Source organism: Dermacentor variabilis, chromosome 1, assembly GCF_050947875.1.
Source record: "Dermacentor variabilis isolate Ectoservices chromosome 1, ASM5094787v1, whole genome shotgun sequence".
Taxonomy (NCBI): Eukaryota; Metazoa; Arthropoda; class Arachnida; order Ixodida; family Ixodidae; genus Dermacentor; species Dermacentor variabilis.
The window spans coordinates 73389283-73416784 of NC_134568.1; the positions used below are offsets into that span (position 1 = coordinate 73389283).

General features: G+C 45.2%; 1 protein-coding gene across 1 annotated transcript; it reads left to right on the forward strand.

Moving 5' to 3' along the window:
- Nucleotides 1-5224: 5224 nt before the first annotated feature.
- Nucleotides 5225-27473, forward strand: LOC142574048 (acyl-CoA desaturase-like). Its single transcript, XM_075683228.1, has 4 exons — nucleotides 5225-5324; nucleotides 7014-7144; nucleotides 21809-22014; nucleotides 26960-27473. Exons 1-4 carry the CDS (start codon nucleotides 5225-5227, stop codon nucleotides 27471-27473), a joined length of 951 nt encoding a protein of 316 aa, XP_075539343.1.
- The last annotated feature ends 29 nt before the right edge of the window (nucleotides 27474-27502 follow it).

A 27502-nucleotide genomic window follows, 5' to 3' on the forward strand; every position in this document is an offset into this window, starting at 1 on the left:
CTGTTTGGAGGAGGGATCCTTCTACGTGATCACCGAGGATGGAATGACATCCCACCATCTAATCAGCAAAGGTGGGCCGGAAGGCGGAGTGTTAAACCCTGCGCTCTTCATCGTAGCATTGTTGGGCCTTGTTGGATTATTGCCAAGGACGGTCCAGATATCCATTTATGCAGATAATATCTGCATCTGGGAGCCCCGCGTGACACGTCCGCCCAAACGGCGGTCACATAAACGTCTCCTTACCTGCATACGAAAGGCCTAGAACTCTCCTCAGAAAAGTGCCAATTAGTCGCATTTACACGCTTTGCGTGTAAATGCGACTCCGTACGTTATGTGCATAAATGGACAAATAATTGCTTACGAAACAAAGCACCGTTTCCTTGGAGTCATCATCGATCGTGATTTTTCTTGGACGCCACATATTTCATATATGGAAAAGAGGTTGCCTGCAATACCCCATGTATTCAAATTTGTCTGCGGATAGTCTTGGGGTGCATCCGTGAAATCGATGCTACCATGCATTATATGCATGGTAGCGTGCATTATATATGGGCTTCCTATAAGATACAGCCTGCCAGTGCTTGGAAGCACCAGTAAAATAAACCTTCGCACACTCCAGAGTATACAAGCCCACGGTTCTACGGACGTGCCTCGGCCGCCCTAAGTGCGCACCCACAGCAGCCGCAATCGCCATAGCGCCTGACCACCCTGTAGCAACATACATTGCAGTCGACGCCCGAAGAGTGCACATTCGACATGTCGCCAGGGCACCCTTTCACCGTCTTGCTTGCCTGCCAACAACTAGGCTGCATGCGAGTTTCAGCATTATCGTAACTATATACTCATGGAGCATCGCTGCCATCGAATTACGTCGCAGCAGCATGGCCTTCATTGTCACTGCGGTCTCTGCATTCACCTAGAGTGTACCTTACCATTCCAGGCATCAAGAAGAAAGCACAAATTCCGTCAGCAGCATTGCTGTTAGATGAGGTCCGCAGTGACCACTTGCATGTTTACGCTGATGGGCCGCTGAAGTATTTGTCCCAGCAAAATCTACAGTGATAAAATTCAAGACATCGCTTTTGATATCAACGATGCCTGTCGAATTTGCAACTCTGTGTGCAGCAATTAAGTTGATCGATCAGTAAACGCCCCAGAAATGGCTCATCATCTGCGATTCCCAGGCCGCCCTCCAGAGTTTGCTCTCTGCATTACGCCGTGGGCCCCACGAACGACTTGTCGCGGACACACGGGAAATTTACGATGGGGCAGTTGAGATAGGACATGACATCGTATTTCAATGGTTTCCTAGTCATTGTGGTATCCTTGGAAACGAGATAGTAGACAAAGACGCTCGATCTTCACATACCAGGGCCGATTGCGTCGCTATCCCGCTGTCAAGAACAGACGCAGCGCGCAAGCTCCGTGCGCTTGCTCGCGAGCTGACGTTGGCCCAATAGAATTCGGCAATCGTTAAAAACCAGCGTCTTTGTTCCCGGGATCCCGATGTGAAGCTCCGCCTTCCGCATGGATTACCACGACGGGATGTAACTGTCATCTGTCGCCTATGGCTTGGAGTAGCTTTTACCAATGCGTACTCTTACCTCATCGGAATGGCCATAACATAAGATTGTGAAATTCGTGGTGCAAACAGACGATGGCGCACCTTTTGTGTGTTTGTTGTCGTGTCAATAGACGAAGTCCTCAGCACCACGCTCGACAGGATTGATAACCGTCTCCTTACGGAACGCCGAATTCTTGGACCCTGGTCAAAGCCGACGTCGGTACGAACTGCTTTAAAAGCGCTAGTGTGATTTTAAAAGGAAGCGGGACTCACTGAAAAACAATAGAATGCGCGAACTGATTCTTTCCTTTTTTTTCTTCTCGTGTTTTCTTATCTATTCTGCCCTTATACTCCGACCCCCTGTGCAGAGTAGCCAACCAGACACTTAATCTGGTTAGCCTCTCTACTTTTTGTCTTTCTTTTTCCTTCCTTCCTTCTTTCTGGCTCAGCAAGTTTTCCACCAGGGCGAGATGGGGCTTTCTTGTATAAGGGTAATTTACTAGAGAAGCTGAAATATTTTATCCCTTTGTTGGCCTTTGAAATATCTGCTCAGTTTTCATGGATATGCGCTGTTGATTTTTTTTTTTTTTTGCTCGAAAGTTAGCGGGGGAGGAGGAGGTCATATTTAATAAGTTATTTCTCTTCTTGCGGCCAATGGTCCCACCTATAGGTCGGCGCTTAATTAATGCAGTACTTTTGCAATCATGGCGGCGTTACGGGACGCTGTTTCTGTAAGCGGTGAGAAGAGCGTTCAGCCAAGCGAAGTATTGAGCATCGTTTGTTCAGCTCATTTTCCCTGTCATTGTACGCATGTGGGCAGTGAAATCTTACTGTCCTCGGTAGTAGAATCCCGAATGCTCGCTATATCTGCTTGGGTGCTCGCAGCTCGAGGAAGTTTTCATGCATCGATGGCCATGATACCTCGCTTGCGCACGTAGTTGTACGCAATGGTTGTCTGCTCATTGCGAATATATATCTTTGCGCAACGCCATCTATGAGCCCGACATTCGCGTTAAAATATGCGTTTGAAGTACGAAAGTTTGTCTGTGCGAGTGAAGGAGCGAGACAGTGGCACAGCTTCGAGTGTCGATTGGAGAGAAACAGAAATAACGAGAAATGGAAAACATCAGCCATTAGGACACAGCAAGCTTTTTCTCAATTGTGCGCATGTAATGCGTAACGCTGTGGAGACCCGCCAACTATTGTTTTGCGCACGGCTCTCACATACAGCCAAACGGGCGCGACACCAAAACCGTGATGATCCGCTGGGTTCCAAGGTTGAGTGGCGGTGAAGCGAACTCGGCGACATGTTGCTTCGGAAAAGCTCACAGCTGGTCAAGGTCGTTCGAACGGCATTTGACCGTGCCTCAAGGTACCCTGGGTGCTTAAGTTTTACAGCCAAACATCCGCACGTCCACAATGCTGCTACGATTTGTGTCCAAAGCAAGATGCAGACGTTTTTAGGTTGTCGAACTTGCCAAACTTCACTTCCCTGATTGTCGAAAGTGTTGTAATTAAACACTTCTGGAATAATGATTTTAAAATACGATATACGCCTGTCCGCTCCTTGAGACCGAAGGAACCCTACGTCATCCCCAAGACTGCACCAAAGTACGGAAGGAGAACGCGGCAATATTATGCTCCAGGCATATTTAATAAATTGCCAATGCCTGTGTTAGCACCAAACACAAGACGTGCGATTAAGAAACTACTTAGAATTTTCGAAGTTTAAAGTAACATTTTCTATAACTATTCAATATTTTGCTGCGACCTGCTAATTGCTAACTCCGCTATTAACCCTGTGCAATTTTCTGTGACCTGACTGTCAGGCAGTGCCAGTCAAGCCCTCTGAGGCTTTGGTAGGCCCACTATATGTACTTTGTTTTCCTTCATGTACAATAAAGATTGTATTGTATTGTATAGTATTGTATGTCGCTTCACGTGCCTCTGGCTTTAGTAGATTGCGGGGTAGAAAAGCTCTCTTCCCGTTCATTAAAGCAAGCCACCCAATAAAGCTCGGGGCATAGTTCCCTGTGCCGCTGTGATCATCAGCCTAGATAATTCTGTTTGTTACTGTGAAGCTTTTCCGTACTGTGCTTTAAATTATTACCGCTATTTGGATGCGTTTCTTCAAACACATTGTGCCCTATGATGTATCCAGTTTTCAACGTTTGCTGTTGCACGGTAACGAAAATCAATACACATTTGCTGTTGCGGCCCACCACCGTAGCTTAATGGCCATAGCGTTGTGTCTCAGTGCTGGAGGTCACGTGTGCGATCCCTCCCGCGGCGGCCTCATTTCGATGGGGGCGAAAAGCAAGAGCGCACGTGCAATTAGCTTCAGCTGCACCTCAAAGAGCTTCAGGTGACTAACATTAATTTGTAGTCCCCCACTACGGACGTGCCTCATAATCAGACAGTCGTCTTGGCGTATAAAACCTCCGAATTTAATTTGCTGCTTCTGTCCTCTTACCGATCCCTTGACTGCCCCTTCTCTTCAGTTATGTTCATACGATGAACTCATTTGCATTTCCTGCCTTGTTACCAAACGAAAGTGGTAGAAATTATTTTATTGATTTGTGCGAGTCTTTCTTGTGTCTGCCACGTCTTTCGGTCGGGTTTTCATCTTCCCGAAGGCTTATGCTAATCGTGCAACCTCCCATGCAATAAGCGGAGAAGGGGGAGGGTTTTTTAGATTGTGAACATTCTGCCTTTGTACATGAAATAGAGTAGGAAACGAAATCTTGGAAAAGTGGCGATGCTTAGTCAATAATTTAGGTCTTTTCAAGAACCTTGACGCCGCTGGCCTTTTGTTTAAAACAACAAAAGGCTCAAAACTTCAGTTCGCAAGCAATTCCGCCGCTTACATTAGAACTCGTTCTTTTACAACTGTTTCGGTGAAAGCTTTGCGACTTCGAATGGCAATACGAATACGTGCCACTCCAATTCCGTTCATTATCGCATAGCTTTTATTATTAGTAGCCGCTCCTACATGATCTTCTCAGTTGTGCACTTGGTCCAGGCAGCGACATTGTTGGAAATATAAAGCAAAAACAAGAAAACATGCAAATTGATTGAGTCATATTAATGAAATAAAGCAGCTTAGTGCAGCCAATTTAAATTTTTCTAATCTCAGAAATTACGCCTGCTGACATAGCAGCGCTACACTTGCATGCTGATCCCCATATTGGAATGGCACTGATTTGGTCATGGAAACGCAGTAATTACGCTCATTATTCGGGATTTCGGTAGTGACCTTACCCCGACGTGTGCTCTTAAAAAAAACGAAATGAAAATTTCAAATCTTTTAGTAATTCTTAGCTTATTTATTTACTTCATCATATCGGATTTCTTTTTTTTTTCTTGTTCGGTTATCTCAGCCGAGCCACACGGCTTTTTTCTAAATGTATAGGAGCACATTCAAAATGTTGGCTGCCGGTGTGCACTTGCATTCTGAGAGCTAATGTACACAGCTGTAAAAATTGCGCTTGAGTGCAACATTGCTTCAAAGTGCTTCTCTCTTTTTCAGTTCAACGAGACCACACCATGGCTCCTTTAACGGAAACGATCACGGAGAGGCGTCCGAGTGCTACAAGCGAAACAACATCAGTGGTAGCCAAACCGAACCCAGAAGCGGCTCCAAAAAACTACAAAATTGAGATGGTTTGGTGGAACGTGTTTAAGATATCACTCATCCACGTCATTGGTATTTATGGCATCTACGAGATGTACTACAGCAAGTGGCAGACGCATGTCTTTGGTAAGCATCCATCCTTTCCGAAAGCACTTTGGAAGAAAACTAATTTCCATGAAAATTTGACAGTGTTTCTGCTGCAGTAAGAAAAAAATAAAGGGTAGTCGCCTCTTTGCTCCTGCTCCTCCATCTTTTTTTTTTCTCGTCTCACTGTTGTAAGCTCGCGGAAAATTTGCTCTTGCCCTGGTAGGTTATTATCGAAAGTAACTCTTCACCATTTCCTCAAGCGTTGGATTGTCACCAGGAAAAAGAACTCTTTCTAGCATTCGTGAAAACCTGCACATTTTAACATTGCATTAGACATACCGGATCGTCTAGCAAGAAAATGCAAAGCAAAAGATTCATCACCCTGATGAGTAAATACAGGACTAGAGCTCATATAATTGTGGTAATGACCAGCGTCCTAAATAAAACTTGATGATGCAATTTCTTCCTGTATGCGTCTTATAATACATTAAAAAATCATAAAACTGCAGCCATGTAATAGAATGCAACGGGACTCATATGTGCTTGCGCCATACTCGATGTGAAATCCATATATCGTTCAGTAAACCTTACAGTTTTCTGCGACATGAACAAGTGGACATACTGTGAGGTAAGTGCACGTTCAGAAAGCATCATTGGCTCATCGTCATGTGGATCACTCAGCCCAATCATGGTTAGATTTACGTGCCAAGTTCCCTTGTGCTCCCCTTAAGCAGCAAGCAAGGTTCGCATTGTTCGGCAATCCCCACCTATACACAATATTTTGATATCTGCTTATTTCTAGGGTATCATTCATCTGTACCCACGTAACTGTGGAGAGCGTTAATACAGAGTTTCAGATTAGGGAACGCGAGGTGCTCGTGTCCTGCTGTTCTGTTCCAGCAAAATCCAAGCAAGCAGGCTTTGTGTTGTTTGGCACGTACGCAAGCCGCTTGCGTTCTGAAATCTAAAACTTTCGAAAAGCAAGAGAAAGGTGCTCGCATGAAAAGCGGTAATTGTTCGCGAAAAGGCATAACGGCTCGGATAATGATTGAAAGAAGCCTTAATGAAAAGCATGTGTCACCTTTCTTCATGTTCGCTTGATTTTTGAACTTCATGGAGTAAATTAGGAATAAAATGCCTTACACCGCTGTTATAGCATATCCCTCTTGCACTTCCTTGAATACACATATTGTGCTTACGCAACCTTTTAGGGCTCATGTGCCCACACACAGGCTCGGAAGAAGACGGGGGGTGTGCGCAAGTGGAGTAACTCTCCTCAGGAGTTGTGAAAAACTGCTGCGTAAAATCCACAAAGCTTCCCTTCCTGCTCCTCTACAGAGAAGCTGAAGTGCAGTGACAACCAGGGTGTCTTACTGCGTCACTCACTGCTTTTGAATTACTATGGCTTATCAAATGGGATCATCAGCACAAGATATCATAGGTATAGCGTATACGTTTATCCACCTTAACGCAAAGCACGCACTTCACCGCTCCTGGTTGGCGCGTTGCAAGACCTCTGTCGGTATTCCGATCACGTGCAAGGCGCAGACACAGCTCGATGCATAGTGCTCACAGAGCGCATTAGTGTACACACAAAGACAGCATCATTCATATTATTGGTCAGCAGCCACTGGTATCGCGTACGCGACGAAAGAGAATTAAACAATGACTGCATTTTTTTTTCACACTTCTTTGCCGCCTTTTCTCTTCTCTTTACTTTGCTCGTAGGCAACATCATCCTCATCTTCTCTGGCATCAGTGTCACTGCCGGAGCCCACAGGCTCTGGTGTCACCGAGCGTACAAGGCGAAGATGCCGCTAAGAATTTTCCTCATGATCTTCAACTGCGTGGCGGCTCAGGTAGGGCACCAGTTTACTCTCGCGATGCCTTCATTTTATAGCGTGCAATTCAAGGTGAGTGCTCGCACAACAGAAAAGCTGGAGCCCTCTCCATTCGCAAGAGAACTCTCAGTTCACAATGCTGCCGCTGAGACGCTTTCTTCTTTCATGCAGCTGAGGCATGATGCCGCCTACATACCGCCGCTTCTATTTTATTTCGCGCATTATACACAATCGCGAGGATAACGCTGATTAAGTGGCTGATAACGTATCGTCGGGAGAAAAGTCGGGCGCTTTTCTTTGAAAAGAGTTCTGCTGCATCGCAAAGTGGAACATCGGTGTTTCAGAGCTTCCATAATTGGTGCGCGTTTCGTCAACTTACGAAGTTGACATCGTGAAGTTGGCATCGCGAAACCGTCGGACGAATTAGCCTTTACGAATACAAGCGGGTACTTCGAAAAGCACTTCATGCAGAACGAGTTCGGTTGGGTGTGCAACGTGTGCGGGCATACTCTGGTTTCTGCCGGATGCGCCAGGGGTGGTAGATCACCACAGGTTTATGCGGAGTTAAGCGCTTGCCGGTGAAAACGTGATCACCTCCAACGTGTGGCTTATAGACTTGTAAACTGTTGCTAATCAAGAAGAGCGTTCCTCGCAGACACCAAAGAAAGCTTCGCTTAAACCGATTGTCACAGCACGCAGTTTGCTCACCTGCAATCTACGATTTCGTGCATCTGCTATTTGCCTGTCGTGCGCTTATTTCTTTGCCTCGAAGATGCCTGCGTACACGATACAGGTGAGCGACGCCTCCACCATGCACGTCTTCCCACAACCCTCACGATGCTAAAATTTCCAACACGCGGCGAAATTTCTGCCATCGAAGACCATCTTTCAAGTCACATTACCTAACCTGACACGCTGTTTTTTCACTGTGTGCCCACCCCTCATGTAATGTACTGCTCAGTGACCTTTGAGGTATAATAAATAAATAAATAAATAAATAAATAAATAAATAAATAAATAAATAAACTTAGCGTCTCCGACTCTATGCTCCACCTGTTTACTGCGGCTTAAATTTTAATCTAACTGCTGCCAAAACACAAAACCTTAGCATGCTTTTTTGTATGTTTGATAAGCGAAATCTCTCTTGGATTCCAAGTAACTTTTGTATTTGCGATGAGTTTTATTTAATTCCAAACAGCACTGGAAGGATTACGCATTCGCCCACTCTCTGAAACCGCTCACAATGGAGCAAAGACGTAGTACATACCAAATAAGTATTGTCGGGCCGCTCGCTCGTTGAATACAGGGTAGCGGGCGCACAACGTCGCATTTATGAATGAAGAAAGGGCGGGGCGGGGGGGGGGGGGAGGTTAGCTACAGTGACGCAACAAATGTCTTGCCCTGCCGTGGCTGTTCTTGTTGAGATGCGACAGCTATTACTGCCGTACACGTGTTGACTGTACATTTTTTTGATCAAATATGCTGCGTTATATAAAAACCGATGCTTTCTGTCTCTTTTACTATTGTGTTACATATCTTGCCCCGCAATGCGTACATGAAGCCACAGCAACTGACTTATTACTGACTCACTTATTTTGATTTTTGCTTAGCAGGGACAAGCACTCTTTGACAGTCGTGGACACATTGCGAAGCACGTTCTCAGCGCTCATACGTTGGTAAATTCCTCAAACACAAAAAGAGAGCCTCGGATCAGCAATTATGTTCATCCAAAATGTGAAGGGGGGGGGGGAGGCTAAATGCAGCAAGGCAAACCAAGGACCGCACTGACTTTCCACAGAAGGCCAGCTTCACGGCAACTAATACTTCGAGCCAAAGGCACCAAATAAGACGCTGGGGGGGGGGGGGGGGGGGGGGGGGGGCAAAGGGCCCTCTCCCCTCCCACCTAACGTGTATTTACCAGAGTTTTGTCACCCACATCATTTGAGGTTTCTTTTGACTTGCCTCGCCCTTTTCACTTAAAACTTTATTGTGTCTAAAAGCTTACTGCATCATTGTTGGCGTGGATGTGCACGGCTTTTAATTCATACTCTCGCTTTATTTCTGCCAATCTTGAAAATAGGAGGACAAGCGCATTAGAAGTGGCAGCGGCGGCTTCGTGATCCGTATTTTATCACTTTAACATTGTTTTAAATTTCCGCTGTAAACAACATGCCCTACAAAATATATTTGAATATATACACAAAACAAAGTTTATTATTCCAAAGGAGAGCGCTCCCCTTTGCAAAAATCATGTCAAACCAACTAGCCCAAAAGCTTACTATTATAAAGTTTATTATATTATTTAAAGAGAAGGAAGTAGCCAATTAATAATGATTTCTAAAGGTATCGATAGCTTATGCCTAGAGAATGAATATGTTGCTGTATGTTCACTTCGCTTCAAATTGCTTTGAGTACTTTTTTTGACCCTGAAAAGACCTGTAGATTTCAGTGACCCCTTCGACCGAGTATTTTACCAACGACGTGTGAAATGCACGTGAATGATATGTGTCTCAGTATCGCTTCTCTTTCCAGTAAGCAATGCTAATGACTCATGAAAAAAAACTTCTAATAATTTACAATATTTATTAGGGATGGAAACATCGTCACTTGCATGCAGAGGTCATAAATATATACAGGGTGTCCCAATTACCTATCATGCACCAAGACTTAGAAAAAAAAGCAATGTGTTACGAAGACAACCTAGTGCATATTGTTTCCAGTACAGTGGAAACAATATGCAATTACAATTAGGTAATTGTAATTAATTATCTAACTCTACACGTACTATCCGAATGATCAAAGTGACGTACTAATTGCGTACTAATTTTTTCGACTGATAGATAAAGTCTGGGAAATATGGAGAATACCACGTGACTGCGCTGTCACCCTCATCATAAAGCAGCGCCCTCGAACAGGCTACTTCTGAGTTAGCTTGAACGAAGCAAAGGAAATAAAGAAAAACATCGTTATCGAGCTAGTGCCTTATCTGCCGCGCCTCAACTGAAGTAACCGGTCACGCTTGGTGTTAGTTGGAAACAAGCTGTGATAGCTGTTGTCTTAGCGTAGGCAAAGTTCGCGGATGGTTCATTCTTATTTATTTTTTGCCTCAAAGCCTATCACCACAATAATGAATAGACAATGTCAGTGCAAATCTTTAGAGGTGCGTTTTGTTTCGTCCCAGTCGCCATGTCTTTCTCTAAAGAGCAGAAGGTAAAAATGATCCTTGCCTTTTGGGAGGTGCAAATGGCAACAAGAGGAAAGCCTCACAGATATGTCAATCAAGGAAGTGTGGCGGTAGACCAAACGCATCGACTGTCATCAGAAATTATGAAAACCTGAGACAAACTGGCAGCTTACAGAAACAGTGGAGGAGGACTCCATCTTTCGAGTCCTAGCCTGCGCGTGGATGTTCTAGCATTTATGGCCTCATTTAGAAGCGGTATATTTACTTTCTTGAACGCATCAGCTTTGTCTTTTCTGTACATGTTGGTCGCTCCCCAGTCTGTTTATTTCGAGTTTATTTTTTGCCATGAACCTGTTTATGCAGCACGTATACATCCCCATGAAAAATAAAGCCATCACTTTAATTTGCCTTTGGTCCGACGCAAGTTTCTGGAGGGAAATATAGCTGCGCGCGCACCCTGTCGATGTGGTGCGAGCAGTTCCGGGATTTTGGAACAGTCTATGCCTACTACATTGCTTTTCGCATTTCATGCGTGGTCAGAGCGGCGCTTCGGCCGTGTTATCAAGGGGCTTTCGTTATCAATGTGATCAGTCGGCCTTGAAAGACGGATAATAAGTGTGGCGCAGAAATGAGAGGAATGAATAGCTGCGAAGCCGCGAAACCTGCTGTTGCTGCTGCTTCCGTACCATTATCAAGGTGATGCGCTGTCTCTTCGTATTTTATGACAGGCAGTGCAGTTTCTTCCAATCAGCTTATTTGAGGGCGCTGCATTATGATTCGGGAGGGAGCGCAGTCATTTTTCATATTCCATGAAGTTTGCTTGCCGGTCGGAAAAAATTGCACGCAATGAGTACGTCACTGAAAATACCGGAGTTAGGTGTCGTTTGGGGGTGCCTGGGAGTGCTTACATATGCCTCATTGACACTTTTATAATGAGTACAGTAATTCTCGAATTAGATAATTAATTGCAATTGTCGAATTAAATCTCACTAACGAAAAAATTACTGGCATCTACTTCACTGTACTGGAAACAATATGCACTAGGTTTTCGTCCAGTAATGCAACTTCTCTTTCTTTAAGTCTTGGTGCATGGTATAATTCACCCAGTAACCGAAATGAGGCTAAGCCGGATTCACTCGAAATCAGAATCAACGGTAGTCATGCACAGCAGCTCTTATACACGGACTCACAGAAAAATAAAAATAAAGATCGAGATACAGAGGCTGCAGTTTTTCCGGAAAGGCGAAGCGGTATTAGTGATAGCGAAGTATACGACAGTTACACGAAGGAAGATTACACCACCGAGAGACGCCAGATTCTTGGTGGCGCGAGAGGACTCAGGCTGGGATATTGAACTGCCTGCTACTATGAGGTTTTGTAAATTCGGATATAAGGCCATCCCTTGGGTGAACAATTCTTCGAGGGCACACGAACATATATATATATATATATATATATATATATATATAATATGCGTGTGTGTGTGTGTGTGTTCACAAAACTGGACGCCTACCCTCTCCTCCGGAAAATGAAAACTTTCCGCCTACGCTTCGAGCGAGGGAGCCTTCGAGTCTTTTGAAAGCGGTGACACCGCTTGCCAACGGAATCTCAATCATTACGCTCCCCAGCAGCACGAGTGATATACGCACTAGTTATGCTATGATAGATGTGCAACCTACAGCGCACGTGTTCATTCTGCATGTGCTTGCTGCCACCCCTACACTGTGTGACGCATGTGGCGCGCTACATCGCGACACTTCTGCGGACACGCTGTTACAAATGAAGGGGGGCGCGTTCGCGGCACGGACAGGTGTGACAGATTAGACACGCCCTCAAACTTTTCGAAACGATTGTCTCTTCTGGCGTCCTCAGTCGTTCGGCGTTTCCCACGCGCAACACTCGAGGAGAAGAACTCCATGATTTCGCATAGGATCGCGTAAATAAAAAAAAAATAAAGAAACGTGGGCTGACGAAACGAAGGTGGCGGAGACAGTGCTTCAACCGCGTGCCAACTTGTGTAACAGCAAGCTCTCTTGGAGGTTGAACGTGTCGTCTCCTCGAACTTATCCTCTACACACACATTTTACTGCTCCTTTCGTATGTATGTAGGTGGAGAAGCGTTTCTATTTGCTCGCAAGCGTCTTGCTGACTCGTTTTCTTTCGGTTGCGAATTCACCAGAAAAGAAGAGGGAAATTTGTTGCCAGGGAAGGTGCACAGGTGCGTATCGGTCGACGTCTTCTCGCCTCCTGCTACTCTGCGCAGGCAGATGGGAAGAAGCAGGAAAACGATCACTCTCAAAGTATATACACACCGTTATTTATGGCGCTACGCATGTTGCATGCTCAGCGTGGTAAATTAGGTGCGAAGAATCGTCGACCTGGCTGTTATATGCGAATGCACTGTCTTATTCGAAACTGACTGGTGGGAATGTAAAAATATAGATCTCACGTACATACCGTGTTTCCCGTCGCCTCAGTCGGTTACTGCAAACATTGAAATCGCTTGTTAGTTAAATGCTACGACGCTCCTTTTAATACGTACAGATAGCTCAGAGCATGTGCCCTGTGATAAGAATATTCATGCGGTTACTCCCGAGAACGGCTGGCTCACCACTTATTTTAGACAAGTACATGTGGCTCATTCCCAGTTTGAAGACGTGCCTTCGCAAAGCTAGATTCTTCTGCAGCTAACACCATCCTCCTCCTTCTCCTCTTCCTCCTCAATTTGGATCTTGCTTTCTTCCGTTCTCATTTTTTTCAATTCTTCGTCCTATGCAGCCGCCAAACAAGATCAATAAATTAAAAATTCTATGTTCCAAAATAATTTCTATATTTTGTAATATTTACCTTGATGGGGATTCCTCGGAAAGTGAAGACCGACGACAATCTCGCGACCTGAGCTACCAAGGGTCACTGCGTACGAGGGCCATTGCGCGCTGAGTTGCACCCCTCTGACTGTGTTCTGTGTGCATTCAGCCGCCGCCATGTTTTGTTGCTGTACAAGGCTAGCAAATACTCAATGGTGGTGATGGTGCTACTGGTGCTGGTGCTTGTGCTGTTGCTTGTGCAGGCTCTGGTGGTGGTGCTAAAGTTGCTACAGACGTAGTTAGCCTGGTAGACCTGGCCGGCAATTTCTCTGCCTGAGCGTCTGCATCAGCGTCAAATATGTCGCCAAATGTCCATCATTCCTGTCTCTCAGAGAAATGTGAGAATAATGCGTGACACTTCCTTGCGTACCATCCGCGGTCACTCTGGGAAGACCCGTTCGTGAGGGAATCCCCTTCTTCACATGTTGTCCAGAAGAGTCCTCTTTTCAGGACAAAATATCCTGTAGGACCCGATGAAACTTTCTATGTCGCCCATTTTATTGCAATTACTTGCATTTATGTTACAGAAGTGCATTCCGGTGCCAACACGGCAACAGAATGCGAGTAATTAGCAAGAAACGCTTTCTTCTGGTCGCCTACTTTAATTTCATGTAAATCTCCCACAATGGTAAACTACACGCGCGCTGTTGCTATTGTGAAAATTGCTGCCGCCATTGTCATATGGTAAAAAGTCTCTTACACGAAGGAGTAAGCAACTATAGGGAATAATGCTCTCCAAGCACAAACGCATGCACCACATCTGCACACCGCACGCATGCACACAAACAAACACACACACAAGTAACTCCTTTGCATTCCTGTACACGCATGAGACGTACATTCCAGTTTTTTTGTTGTTGTTGATAGCGCGCGACCTAACGTGGGTGTGCGTGCATGTTGACGACATCGAACTCATCATCAAATTTAGACCTCCCCCTTCCCCCTTGCATCCAAACAGCTTGCACGATCGCGGTTTCCGGCATGTGCTGAAGTTTCTGCGCGTACGTCATCCGTAGTTATCGTTATTTCATTTCACATCAGAGAGTGACGTCACAGGCGACTTTTCTGTCTCATTTTTGGCTTCTCCAGTTTTCTTGTAGCCGCAAACCCCGCCCGGTGCATTCTTCCTTCAAACGGGCAACACTCTCCGGTGGTTCCCCCTCGTTCTAGTCCGCTTAGTCCCCTTCCCGCGACGTCCAAGGACGGCTGACAGGTTTGACTTTCAGATTGCCTGCGCCAGTCACTCGCGCGTCACGGGCAGTGGTCCTCGTGACTGTGGCTTGCACACAAAACCAACATTAGACAAGACAGACTGATATTGCGACAGGTCACGCCACGAACCACGCTTCGGGGCCTCAGCGACACGGCCCGGCTGTCAACAAGTGCTCCGTCACAATGAGTGGAAGGAGGAGTGGTGTAGAATCAGCAGCCACCTTCTGTACTCTTCCCTGCGTGTGTCAAGCTACTCGAGCTACCGGATCACTGGACACGCGTCGTGACTGATTTCATCAGAACGAGCGAACGCTTCAGTGTAATGTCCTAATTTTGGGTTGTGGGAAACACATTCTCGCATAGAGTTTCCTACAAAAATTGGCAGTCACTTAGGTATCCTTACGTGATTTGAATGCGAAAGCGTGAAGACTTGTCTGAGCTATCACATTAAATTAAAATTCCACTTTTATCCAACTTCCTCTAATTGTACCAAACTTTGTCCACCTTAATCCACTTTAATCCACCTTCCTGTAAGTTGCACCAACCTTAACTCTCTTCAATCCACCCTAATCCGCTTTGCTCTAACTTGTACTAACCTTAATCCATCTTAATCCTGCTGCATCCAGTCTAATCCACCTTAATCCGCTTAAATCAATGTAATAGACCTAAATACACTTTAATCCACCTTAATCCAGTTTTGCAAGTGGGCCACGGCGTTCATGCGACGCCATGACCTCACAAAAGCCGAGAACTCACCGGATTTTTTTAGCAACATCGTGTGGACAGATGAAGGCAATTTTTGCAGAAATGCCCACGTAAATTTGCATAATGCACACTATTGGAGTGACTCCGATCTACACTGGGTAAAGCGCACCCACACCAGCACCAGTGGTCGTTCGATGTGTGGCGCGGAATTTACGCCGGTGCTATAATCGGTCCCACCTTCTTCGATCAGACATTGACTGGACAGCGTTACGTGTGCGAAAGCCTTGAAGGAGTGGTGGATGAGTTTCTCAGCCAAGTCCCGCTGTCAAATCTTCCACTTCTGTGGTATCAGCAAGATGTGGCAACACCACACAGCAGCAGCCGAGCATGAAACTGCCTGGATACGACTTTTCATGCGCAATCGATTGGAAGGCACAGGCCTATATATTGGCCGGCTAAGTCACCTGACCTCTCTCCACTCGATTTCTTTCTTTGGGGTTATGTGAAAGACCGTGTTTGCATGATCCAGACAGCGACGTGCGATGAGCTCAAGACAAGGATAACGGATATCTGCCGTAGAATTCCAGCGTTGGTCATCAAGAAAGCCACTGAAGATGTGATAAAGCGGACTCAGTACTGCGTAGCTGCAGAAGGAGACCTATTCGAACACGTCCTCTAGGCGGCAAGTGGTGTTCAACGGCGCTTACGAATTCACAAATAATAAGGGCACACTAATACGCAATTTCTTTTTTTTTTTTTTTGCGCAGGTTGCCAATTCGGCTCTTTTTTTTTTGCGCAGGTTGCCAATTCGGCTCATATAGAATTGGTAAATTTACTTTTTTAAACGCATCGATTCTGCCTTTTCTTTACGTGTGGGTCACTTCTCGGTCTGTTTATTTCGCTTTTATTTTTTGCCATATGAAGCTGTTTTTGCAGCACCATATACGCTCTGATGAAAAAATAAACCGTCACTTTAATTTGGCTTTGGTCCGAAGCAAGTTTCTGGCGCGAAATACAGCTGCGCGCGCACTCTTTCGATGCGATGGTCAGAGCGGCGCTTCAGCCGTGTTATCAAGGGGCTTTTGTTATCATTGTGATCAGTCGGCCTATAGAGACAGATAATACGTGTGACGCCGAAATGAGAGGAAGGAATAGTTGCGAAGGTGCGACACCTTTCATATTCCATGAGGGTTTGCTTGCCGGTCGGAAAAATTTCACGCAATTAGTACGTCACTGAAAACACCACAGTTAGATGTCATTTGGGGGTGCCTACAAATGCCGCATTGACACTTTGACAACTGGGACAGTACTTCTCGAGTTATATTATTTATTTATTTATTTATTTATTTATTTATTTATTTATTTATTTATTTATTTATTTATTTTTTTATTTATTTGTACTTACTGCAGCCTCATGTGAGGGCTATTGCAGGAGTGGGTAAAAACAGTGGTGAAAAAAAATAAAGTGAAATCACCAATGACCCTTACAACATTTGTCCGGCAGTCAAATAACAGAAAAATTGTTTTCATCGATTCTTAAAAGCAGTGAAACAACGAAATGCATACACATACGGTATAAACTAAACCTAATTTAAGTAGTTACACATACTGGTTTTCATAGAGAGCACTTTCGTATTCGCTTATCGGTAGTGAACGAAGGCAGCCAGCTAAGGAATTCCATACTTCTCTTGTGCGGGGAAAGAAGCTGTACTTGAGAGTATTTGTACGGGCATAAAAGCGGTTAAGATTAAGCTCGTGGAAGTTACGTGTGCAAAAAGGCTTGGGAAAAGATATGCAAGCTGTGTTTGAAGTATGATAGGACTTGTTAATTATGTTGCGCAAACATTTTAATGATTCTACAACACGACGTACTGAAAGTAATGTTTCAGCGTAGGGAGGGCAGAGGAGGGTGAAAAAAATGGCGGTCATACAGGTGAAGAATGAAGAGGGCGGCTTTTTTCTGAACTGCTTCGAGTTTTATTATGTTATTTTGTTTATGGGGGGGGCCACACTGTGGCGGCATAATCGATAACGGGGCGAACGAGAGTTTTATACATTAAGAGTTTAGTTGCATTCGGAGCCTTTTGCATAGTACGACGTAGGTACCCAAGTTATTCTAGGGCCTTTGAACGTGTTTGGTCAATGTGTGTAATCCATGAGATTGTGAGTAAATGTTACGCCGAAGTATTTGTATTGTTGAACTCTGGTTAAAGATGATCCATTCAAGGAATTTGTCGTAATTACAGATACTGCTCTTTTCGTTAAGGACAAAACAACTGTTCTTTTTTTAATTAATGTTCATTTTCCATTTTTCACAGCAAGCACCGAAATAGACAAAGGAATCGTTTAGTCGCTTATAACTTGCCGTAGAGTCAATCACGCGGTATAAGACGCAATCGTCAGCATAAAGACGAATGCTGGAAGAAACATTTTTGGGAGGTCATTGACATAAAGTAAAAACAATAAAGAACCCAGGATGGATTCTTGAGGAACGCCAGAGCCTATATATATGTATACTTCAAGAATTCATGACCTAGCAGAACTAAAGTCGACGTATTGGGAGCGGTTAAAAAGGAAACTAGCAATCCAATCGCCGCGACGGGAACTTTTGTTTTAGTGTCGCATTTAATTTTTGCAAGAGGTGAGAATGAAGTAATGAATCGAAAGCTTTAGAAAAAGGCAATGAATGTAGCGTCAATCTGTTTACCAAGATCCAATTGATAAGCAATGTCATGTGTGAAGTCGGTTAACTGCGTGATTAAGTGCGATTACCTAAATTAATCTCAATAACGAAAACACACTGGCGGCTACTCCACTCTACTGAAACAATACCCACTAGGTTTTCCTCGAGTAACGCAATTGCTCTTCTTTTAAGCCTTGTTGCATGATAGTCGGGACCCCCTGCACAATTCACTCAGTAAGCGAGATGAGGCCAAGCCGGATTCACTCGAAATCAGAATCAGCAGCAGTGATGCGCAGCAGCGCTTGCACCCGGGCTCACAGTTAAATGAGAGAGGCTGCAGTTTCTCCGGAAAGGCGAAGCAGCATTAGTGACAGCGAAGTATACGACAATTTCACGAAGGGAGATTGCACCACCGAGAGACGCCAGATTCTTGGTAGTGCGAGGGACTGAGGCTATGAAATTGAACTTTTTCCTATCATGAGGTCTCGTAAATACTCATATAAGGTGGTCACTTCAGTCAAGCATTATTCGAGGTGACACAAACTTTCAAGTATAACTGTTATCAAAGGTTATATGCTTATATATATATATATATATATATATATATATATATAGGGTGGGGCGTGGGGTGTTTCGGAAAAGCCGGTCGTGGCCCTCACCCGGTAAAATGAAAACTTTCCGCCTAAAGGCTCACTTTGCCTTAAGAATTCTTCGCATTAATTGTCCCAAATGACTCACCGCACCTCTCTATATAGAATAGGACTGTGCCTAATCGTAGTAGAGCGACAAGCTTGAAATCCATGCCAGTCGTTCTGAAAGCTATCTATGCGAACAAAAGCAATGTTAGCGGCTGAAAAAAGGAAAGTGGGCGCTATAGGCAGTGAACCTGTCGAGTTTCACCGTCCCGGTGCTTCATTATTGCGGGTTTTTGTTTCTTAACGGAAAGGTCTTTCTTTCGTAAAGTCATGATGCGACCACCTGAAACACTCACCTCCTGCCCGTGCTAGTTCAGTGTCCTCCGCTATTTCCCTGTTCAAGCTGCTGCGGTGCCGATACACGACAACAGTTTGATCGGAAAGAGGACGGCATGGTGGCTGCGCGTCACATTTTTTTTTTTTTTTGACAATCGGCAGCCAGTTGGCCGCCTGCAGCAATTTGCCGACTTTATTGTTGTGTTCTTGCAGACACTCTTGCAGGTGCTTGAATGTGTGTCTGCAAGAGTTGAAAGTCAGCGCTCGTCGTATCTCGACTTGTGCTTTGTCCTTTCTGCGCTTTGCTTTCTGTATTACCAGCGGAAGATGTCTTTCAGTTTCAGAGATGCAACATTTGGGCACTGAAATTGTTAATTATAAGCGGCGCGTTTTTCGGCAGTTTCTTGCTGATGGAGTTAGCACGTACCTGTGGTTATGAACGAAAAGTTAGCGAACGGATGCTTAGATAAAAAAAAAAGTGGCCCGCAGGCGCGCTGCGCTTCCAGTAGCTATATTGGCGAAGCATGCTCCTACGCAGGAAAAAGAAAAAAAAAGCAAAGAACGCATGGCGCATGCGCCACTTAATTTTGCGCAGAAAAACCTCACATCCACTTGTGAAGATAGTGCAAAGATAGTTGGATAATTCTATAGTTTATTTCCGTGCCTGTCAAACAGCCGATTGGGGCCGGCTTGGCAGTACAGGTTGTCGAAACCCATTTTTCACCCAAACGAAGAGTAGGGTTCCTTTCCATCCTTAAAGGGCTCCTCACGAGGTCTGGCCATTTCGAAATGACAGGCGCAGTGCACACAATGCGCGCTAACGATCTTGCTCGCAATGTATTACACCTCTACGCGCCGCAGAAAGAGCTTATCAGTCAAGGTGAGCATTTTGGCACAAGAATCAACGTCCATCGTTCTAAAAAAAGGCAGAAAACTATTATAATCGAACAAATAAGTCTAGACCCCGTAACGTCGCCATGCCCATATATGAATTTTCGTACTGCATTATCATAGTGGAGTTTAAGTTATCGGACAAACGAAATCGATAACGGGGTAACGGGGTGACGAATGAAACCAGTCTATTGGAACAAACCCCTCGCGCCAATTGTTCATGGGAAATATTGGGACTTTTGTTATGAAATCTGAAACATTGCCTGCGCAATTTTGAATTGTGTTTAGAGTGGTGATATCCGCTAAAATTGATGTACTCAAATAGACAATAGATTTTTTTTTTCGCGTGCCCCTGAGCTGTTGCGCTGAATTAGGTCGGCAGCCCAGTGGATGCTAGGCAAGTTGAAGTGACCACAGATATGGACTTTGTGCTTTGAAAAATCAAGCTTGCGCTCCAAATCCACAAAGGGCTCTATGAAAATCGAGCTTTCCGCGTTCGGCAGTGTAGAAGCCAGAAAGAAAGTTTACGCAATCGGAAGCTAGTGTTTCGGACCACACACATTTTTCATATGTCTCAAGATCCTTCCCACTAGACGCGCAAGAATTGCATTTGCTATCCAAAAAGACAGTGCCCCCTTTTTTAACGTTCCCCGTGAAGCCACAGTTTGCTGCAAAGAAAGAACATTCATTATGAAAATAGGACCGGTTTGTGGAAGTTCAGTTATGCCAGGTTTCTGTCAGGCGAGTAATAATATGTTTACAAAGAACGCCTCACTTTTTGCTCTGAGCTTCCTCGCATTGGTGCCTTTCTTTGGTGTCATTAGGACCTGCTTGGGCGTGCCGGTATTATCAAATTGGCTGGAAGGTGACGCAGCGCCATAAAACGGGCGGAGCACGCAGCCGGCAGGCCACACTTCGAGCTTGTTTACAATTTCAATCGCTTCTTCATCCAAAGCGACGTAAAAATATCAATTAGCGCATCGCAGGGAATAAGAAAGTAAAAATGGGGAGGAAGAAGTCGGACAAAAAGCGGGCATTCAGAGGAATGGCCAACTGTCTTTATTGCACTAGTTATACTCTCTGCTAAAAGTCACGACGGTACACTAATACTTGCGAAAATTTTTATGTAGAATGGATGGGGACCCCGAATTCACTACATGTGGTGTCAACATCTAAACTTGAACGAGGGACCATCATGCGCCGAAAGGAATTCACTCTTACATTGTAAAGCTTGCGGTCACACTATATCCTTCAAGGATGTTGATGTTCTAGGAGATTGCAAAAAACACAACGCGTGCGTGAGGTTCTTGAAGCATAGGAAAAAAAAATTGGCAACGAATGATCCGCGAGTGCACCATTGTTGCCTCTCTGAAAAGCAGCTTTGTCTCGTAGTGCTTTGCGGTTGTCAAGGGGTGTCGTGCATGTACTGCTTTTTTGAATACCTTACTTCAGTTATTGATAGATGCAGTTTAACGTCTGAGACTTTCTGCCTTTTTGAGTTCTGCGTTTGAGTGCCACCATTTAATGCGGCATTCTATAGTTGGAAATCGAAGCCACTACCTCATGACCCGAAACGCACCGACACATCCTCTGAGCAACCGCGCTGGGTCGATTCTGCATTGATAACGCTACTCTCCGGCTCTCGTCCCATTCACTTCCTTTCGAGCATATACAAGCACTTGTTTGCTTAGTTTCTGTTCTTTCACATGGCGCCTCTGTACACACAGAAGCTGCTGCGTTTGCTGCCGTTTCTTAGTAACTAGAGGAGGAAGTTGAGTTGGGTTTGTAGTTTCTAGTACGTATATATAGTAGGTTCGGCCATGGTCTTTGGTCACCCGTTTCTACAAGCCCGTCCTCGTATTCGTGTTCCTGTTGGACAACGATTACTCACGCAGTGTCAACAGGGAACTAGTGCAACGTAATGAACACCCTTTTGCTGGTAGTTTATATCTGACTGACAAGTATCCTCTTCGTGCAACTTCGCAACTGCAATAATGTGCAGGTAGTGCAGTACTCCTTGTATTAGGTTGGTGTGAAATCGTTGACTGACTTGCTGTTTTTGCTTGCTGTATCGTGCCGTACAGCACCTCTCGCTAAAAAAAAATGCCTAAGCAAATTTTTGCCCCCACCGTGTTTATTCTATATCATCATCAAGTTGTCATTTCGCAGAACGACCTGTACGAGTGGGTGCGCGACCACCGCGTCCACCACAAGTACTCGGAGACCGATGCCGACCCACACAACGTGAACCGCGGATTTTTCTTCGCGCACGTTGGCTGGCTCTTGTGCAGAAAACACCCCGATGTGACCGAGAAGGGCAAGCACATCGACTGCAGCGACATCATGCGGGACCCCGTGGCAAGATTCCAGAAACAGTGAGAGCCAATTGCGCAGCCGCATTTAGGTTGTTTTTGTTGTTGATATTGATCTCCCAGCATACGTATCATATAGCTTATAATGAACCGCATGACGTGCAGATGCTGCTTCTCAGCAAGTGCTACTTCAACGCAGTCCAACTCGAATATTTCATACAATCAGTAGTCCGGCCAAACTGAAACGAAACAAACGAGCAAAGATAAGTTTGCCGGCCATAACTCCGGTCGAGCATTACGTAATGCGAATCATGGTTGCTTGTTATTGCAATAGGATACTCACGAGCTGTGGTAACCTTATGAAACGATACGTATACACCGCAGGTTGTGAAGACGAAATGCTGTATGACATCGCATGGTCAGAAATAATAATCCTGCACAATTTCACAATTTTGTGTTGTGAGAGTGTGTACTAAAAAATTATACATATGCATATCACTTGACATAATTACTCACCCCGATATTCTGAAACGGTCCTCGACTCGAGGCTCCTCTTCTATTTGACCGAGTTGAGCACAGCGCCGCCCCTCGACCAAAAAAAGAGATGCACTTGGGAAGAATTGCTGCGAAGTGTCAATCAAGTGCAGTGCCCACTTCTGTCGAGGTGCGGTGCCACCATTTATACTTTCTTAAGTCGAGGTGGAGGGTTAGGAACATTCCAGAATACTGGGGTCAATGTCCGTCGGCTTACTGATTCAGGTTTCGACCGTTAAGAGGGGACATCACTGGTGGTTTCACTGGTGTAATCGCAGGTCCGGGTGGAGTAAGCCCTACCATTTCCTTGCACAAGCTGAGCTTGTGCAAAGAAATGACGCCTGATGTGCAATCAGGCTTCAGCATCTTTGTTTCTGGTGCGGAGAAATTTCACGGAAACCATAAACCAAGGGAAGAAAACACATCAGAAAAGTTATTGGGATGACAGTAACCGATAGCAGTGTTATGTGGGGGAAATATTTTACAATGATAGCGCTGAAAGAGCGGGGCTTATTAGATATTCTATTGCCTTACAATCGGGCTTCACTGCAGAGCTATCAAAATAAATTGGTTATTTGTATAGCTTCGATTGTATAGCTTCCAATGACTTTGCATAAAGTGATTGCAACGACATAAACCCCATTATATAGCGGGTCGACGATATTCTTCAAAAATTAAGTGCGGGAACTTGATCTCGCAATAAGGCTGGCTTTATGCGTTGCTTTTTCTCAACATTCGATAATAATCATTTTCTTAGCTCCTCAGAAACCGGTAGTGAAAGCAGGACGCGCAAAAACTACGCCAGTCTTTTCTGCGTTTTCTACTCCTGCTGACGCCGCTGCAATCTGCAGAATCTGGTCGAACTCTTTCGATGTGTATCGCACTAATAACCTCCTGGCACAATCGCACGCGTTAGCGTTCCGACGGCGCCGACATACCAGTTCGAAGTATGGGGCAATGCAGATCACTAACATTGTTGCCCGGAAGCATCCGTTTCTCCTCTCCTTGAGCGTACGTTGATTATCGCGAACGATAGTTATGTCATTCTTAGATCCGGATGTTCACTTCAGGGACGAAAAAAAGAATAATAAACATTCCCTTCACTTCTTAACACGGCAGTAACGTTAATATCACGGCTATAAATTACTGCGATTACTTTTGCTTTGGAGTAATTTGTATTGTGATGTTTCACTTTTGTGGATCGGTAATTGATCACTGTGATGAAATAATTGTGAAAGGTACTCAAAGCTTGCGAGAGTATTGCTTATTGATGTCTCTTATGAGCAACTGTAGCGTTGGCTGTTTGCTGCTGAGGAAATTTCAGGACGCCCAACACGAAGAAAGTTGATAGAAAGAAGACAAAAGTCACAGCCTCGGTGATCGGTGCTATATTATTGCTATAATTGTGCTACAGAGCAACGCGAGCGTTGCGGAAGTTTCGGAACAAGCACCAGAAAGCACACTTGCCCTTGATATCTATGGAGTGATCCTTAATGAGGAGCATATGTTAAAGAGGTAACGCAACCATTTGTATGAAGAAATGCAACATAAATTGTAATTGAATTTTCTTAGGAGAGAAATTTTAGGTCTAAATTAACCCCACTCGCGCAGAGTACTTAATGGGTTTTTGGATTTACACTTGGGGAGTGATTATTGAGTGTACCATCGGCATAACCTGCACTGTGAACAGGAGGAAGCAATCGAATGCTTGGCACGCGTCGTAACGTGGAAGTGAGGCTGGCCATTGTTTTGTGTCAGTTTTCTAAGCCTGGTGTAGTCCCAAATAAACTTACTTTTTAAAAATCCTGAATTAGGCATCAGTTACAAGTGGAGGCGAACCTGGAAAAGCAGGAACGCATTATATTTCCTTTGGACTCATTCGTGTTTGAATTTCGGCTGACAGCACAAGTTGGTCACGCTTTAAACTTACGGTAACTCTGCCGGGCCCTCTATGGACTCAGCCGGGATGAGCAGCCGCTCCCCGAGCGTAATTCCGCAACTGTAGCTGTCATTTGAACTGAATTTCCGCCAAGGCATGAAAGCCGACGTGCCGCCCTCGGGCCGCGTCATTTCTCGCCCGCTTCAAAGCGACCTACGTGAAACGCTCGTATATGCCTGGAGAGTTTCAGAAAGGTGCAGACTCCAAAGACGCGGCGGCGGCGAGTAATTTACAACTATTACAATATGGCTTCCCCGGATGAGGCGATAAATGCCGGCGATGAAAAGAAGAGGAAAAGAGCGGAGCGTATAAATCGCGTAAGCAAGCAGGTGATAGGGCGTCTTCCTCTGGGCCAAGGTTGCTCGGGCCGCTATGGCGAAAAAGTGTGCCACCGAGGCAGACGGTCGTGCTGCGGAGCACCGTTGTTTTCTGCACACAAGGAAGCCACCGTTTAGTGTTCACTTGCGATTCTTCTGCTTCCCTCTAGTTTCTTTCGGTATTCTTTTTTTCGGCTTTGCGATGTCAGCTGTCACTCGAAAGCGATGCTTCAGAGAAGAATTTGCTCACGTCTGCCCTGTCGGGTTGCGCTATCGGTGTAAACATGAGCGCTTCATAGAATGATCGACGATTCGTTTCACGTCAAAAAAATAAGAACAAGCATCAACTGCCCCCCCCCAAAAAAAACTGGCTGCTGGGACATGGTTATGTCTACACCATAAAGCTGTATGTTGCAGACCAAAGGTATTTTTTGGAGCAGTAAGTAGAGAAACTTAGTCGAGCTGTTATTACTTCATAGAATCGTATAAACGCCAACAAAAAGAAAGAGAAGCAAACTAGTTACTGTATTCTGAACGGGACGTCTCACCCAACCGTTTGAAGGGTAGAACAGAACGAAGGGAAAGACAAATTCCGGATATCAAAACAACCGGGTATCAACAGTGAAGGGTACTTTTTTTTTTTTTGAGGAACTGACATGTGGGTTAGTGCTCAAGAAGTGAATACCACTTATTTGTGTGAGAGCACAATGTCATGTACAGCGAGGATGTATCTGCTGCAATAATACTTCTTTGCGTAAATATTATAAAATAATAAGCACTACTGCATACAGTGACTAAGACGATGTCAAGAGAAGACACATGAAAGCGCCTTGCAGGATTTTGCTAACATGATGAAGCTAAAGGGATTAACAACGCGAACTTATCGAAGACGAACCGTTTATAGGTACATGATCACCCACCGTGGTTGCTTAGTGGGTTTGGCGTTGCGCTGCTAAGCACGAAGTCGCAGGATCGAATTCCGGCCACGGCGGCCGCATTTCGATGGGGGCGAAATGCAAAATTAAGCGCCCGTTCACCTTGCATTGGGTGCGTGTTGAAGAACCCCAGGTGGTCAAAATTAATCCGGAGTCCACCCCCCCCCCCCCTACATCGTGCCTCATAAACAGATCGTGGTTTTAGCACGTAGAACTCCATAATTTTTTCTTTCATTTAGGTACATCACTAACCGCAAGCTCAACAGCGCCGGCATTTCTTAGAATGTATTGAAATAGAGATTCTCGTTTATACATTTCTTCCTTACTCATCAACCAAATCCACATTCATGAGGCAATTCGTATGCTAGGGCACCTTGTAAAACGAGATGTCCGATCAATTCTGATTGCCGTGTAATTCAATTAGTGTGTAATTATGAATTGATTAGCCGGCGTCTGCTTCTGTGGATGCAAACCTGTCTTGTTTACTTCTTTGTTCTTAAATTTAATATACGTCTCACTGTGTCTATTTGCATGCGTTGAAATTCTAGACTTTCTGGTTGAACCAACGCGACATACCTCGACCTTCACTATCGCTCCTCAGACTCCAAAGATAGGAATTTTCACGACGACGCAGGCATTGACGAGAATTAACATATCCGACGAATTGGTGAGTTTATCAGTGAGTGAACAAAAAAGGAGAAGCTGGAGCCGTATTCGTAAGCCAGCATAGCATCTTGTATCATGCCAACCAGAAATAAAAACAACATCAAGGCACGAGACAGGTGAAAATGGAGCCAGCAAAAACAGGCATGCATAGTGGCGGCAGTCCAAACCACTCGACCACGATTCAAGCGGGTGGTTGGTAGTGCTTATGTGCTTATGTCTATACTTTCACTAGATGATGTGTGACTTCTTGCAAAAATTGGGCATCCAGGAACTGCCATCATGCATTTTGAGAGACACGTTGTTAGAAAATAAATAACGCAGAAGGTCAAAACTAGCATTTGTACTGCCGGCAATTTCACTCTGCGGGGTACAGATAGCTTCTTTTCTGCACAAAAGCCTACAGTTTCCACGCGTTCCTACAGGTCTAGCTTCCCAGCGTATGGAAACGAAATTATAAAGCAAGATACAAGACTTCCGCATGCGCGATGTGCGGCTAGCGCGTACCCAGTATTCATATCCTACACAGAATTTCTATATTATTGCCCTGTGATAATGAAAATGGCGTCTGGGCTCCTGTTTCCGGGGGTGCCTTTATCGCGTCCGTTCTCACTGCGCAGGTACTACATGCGGCTGGTGCTTCTGTTCTCCTTCATACTGCCCACCGTTCTCCCTGCTTTGCTCTGGGGCGAGTCATACTGGAACGCCTTCTGCACAGCCACCATGCTGCGCCTCATCCTGTCGCTCAACTTCACTTGGTCGGTGAACAGCTTCGCCCATCTCTGGGGCAACAAACCGTTCGACAAGAGCATCTCTCCCACCGAGGCTCCCTGGGTGTCTTTCGTCGCCGTCGGCGAGGGCTTCCACAACTTCCACCACACGTTCCCCTGGGACTACTCGACAAGTGAGCTGGGATGGAAGCTCAACATGAGCACCATGTTCATCGACATCATGGCCAAGCTGGGGCAGGCGTATGACCTCAAGGTCGTCTCCAGGGAGGCCGTCTTAGCCAGAAAGTTGAGGACTGGAGACGGAACCCGGCTGCCCAGGAGGTTCCGCGAGATGGCCGCGGCAGAAAGAGAAAGCGCTGTCGCAGCGGCTACAGCGGCGGTGACGGGAACAAGCCAGGGCTGAGGCCGCTAGATAGGCTTGAAGAAAGAAAT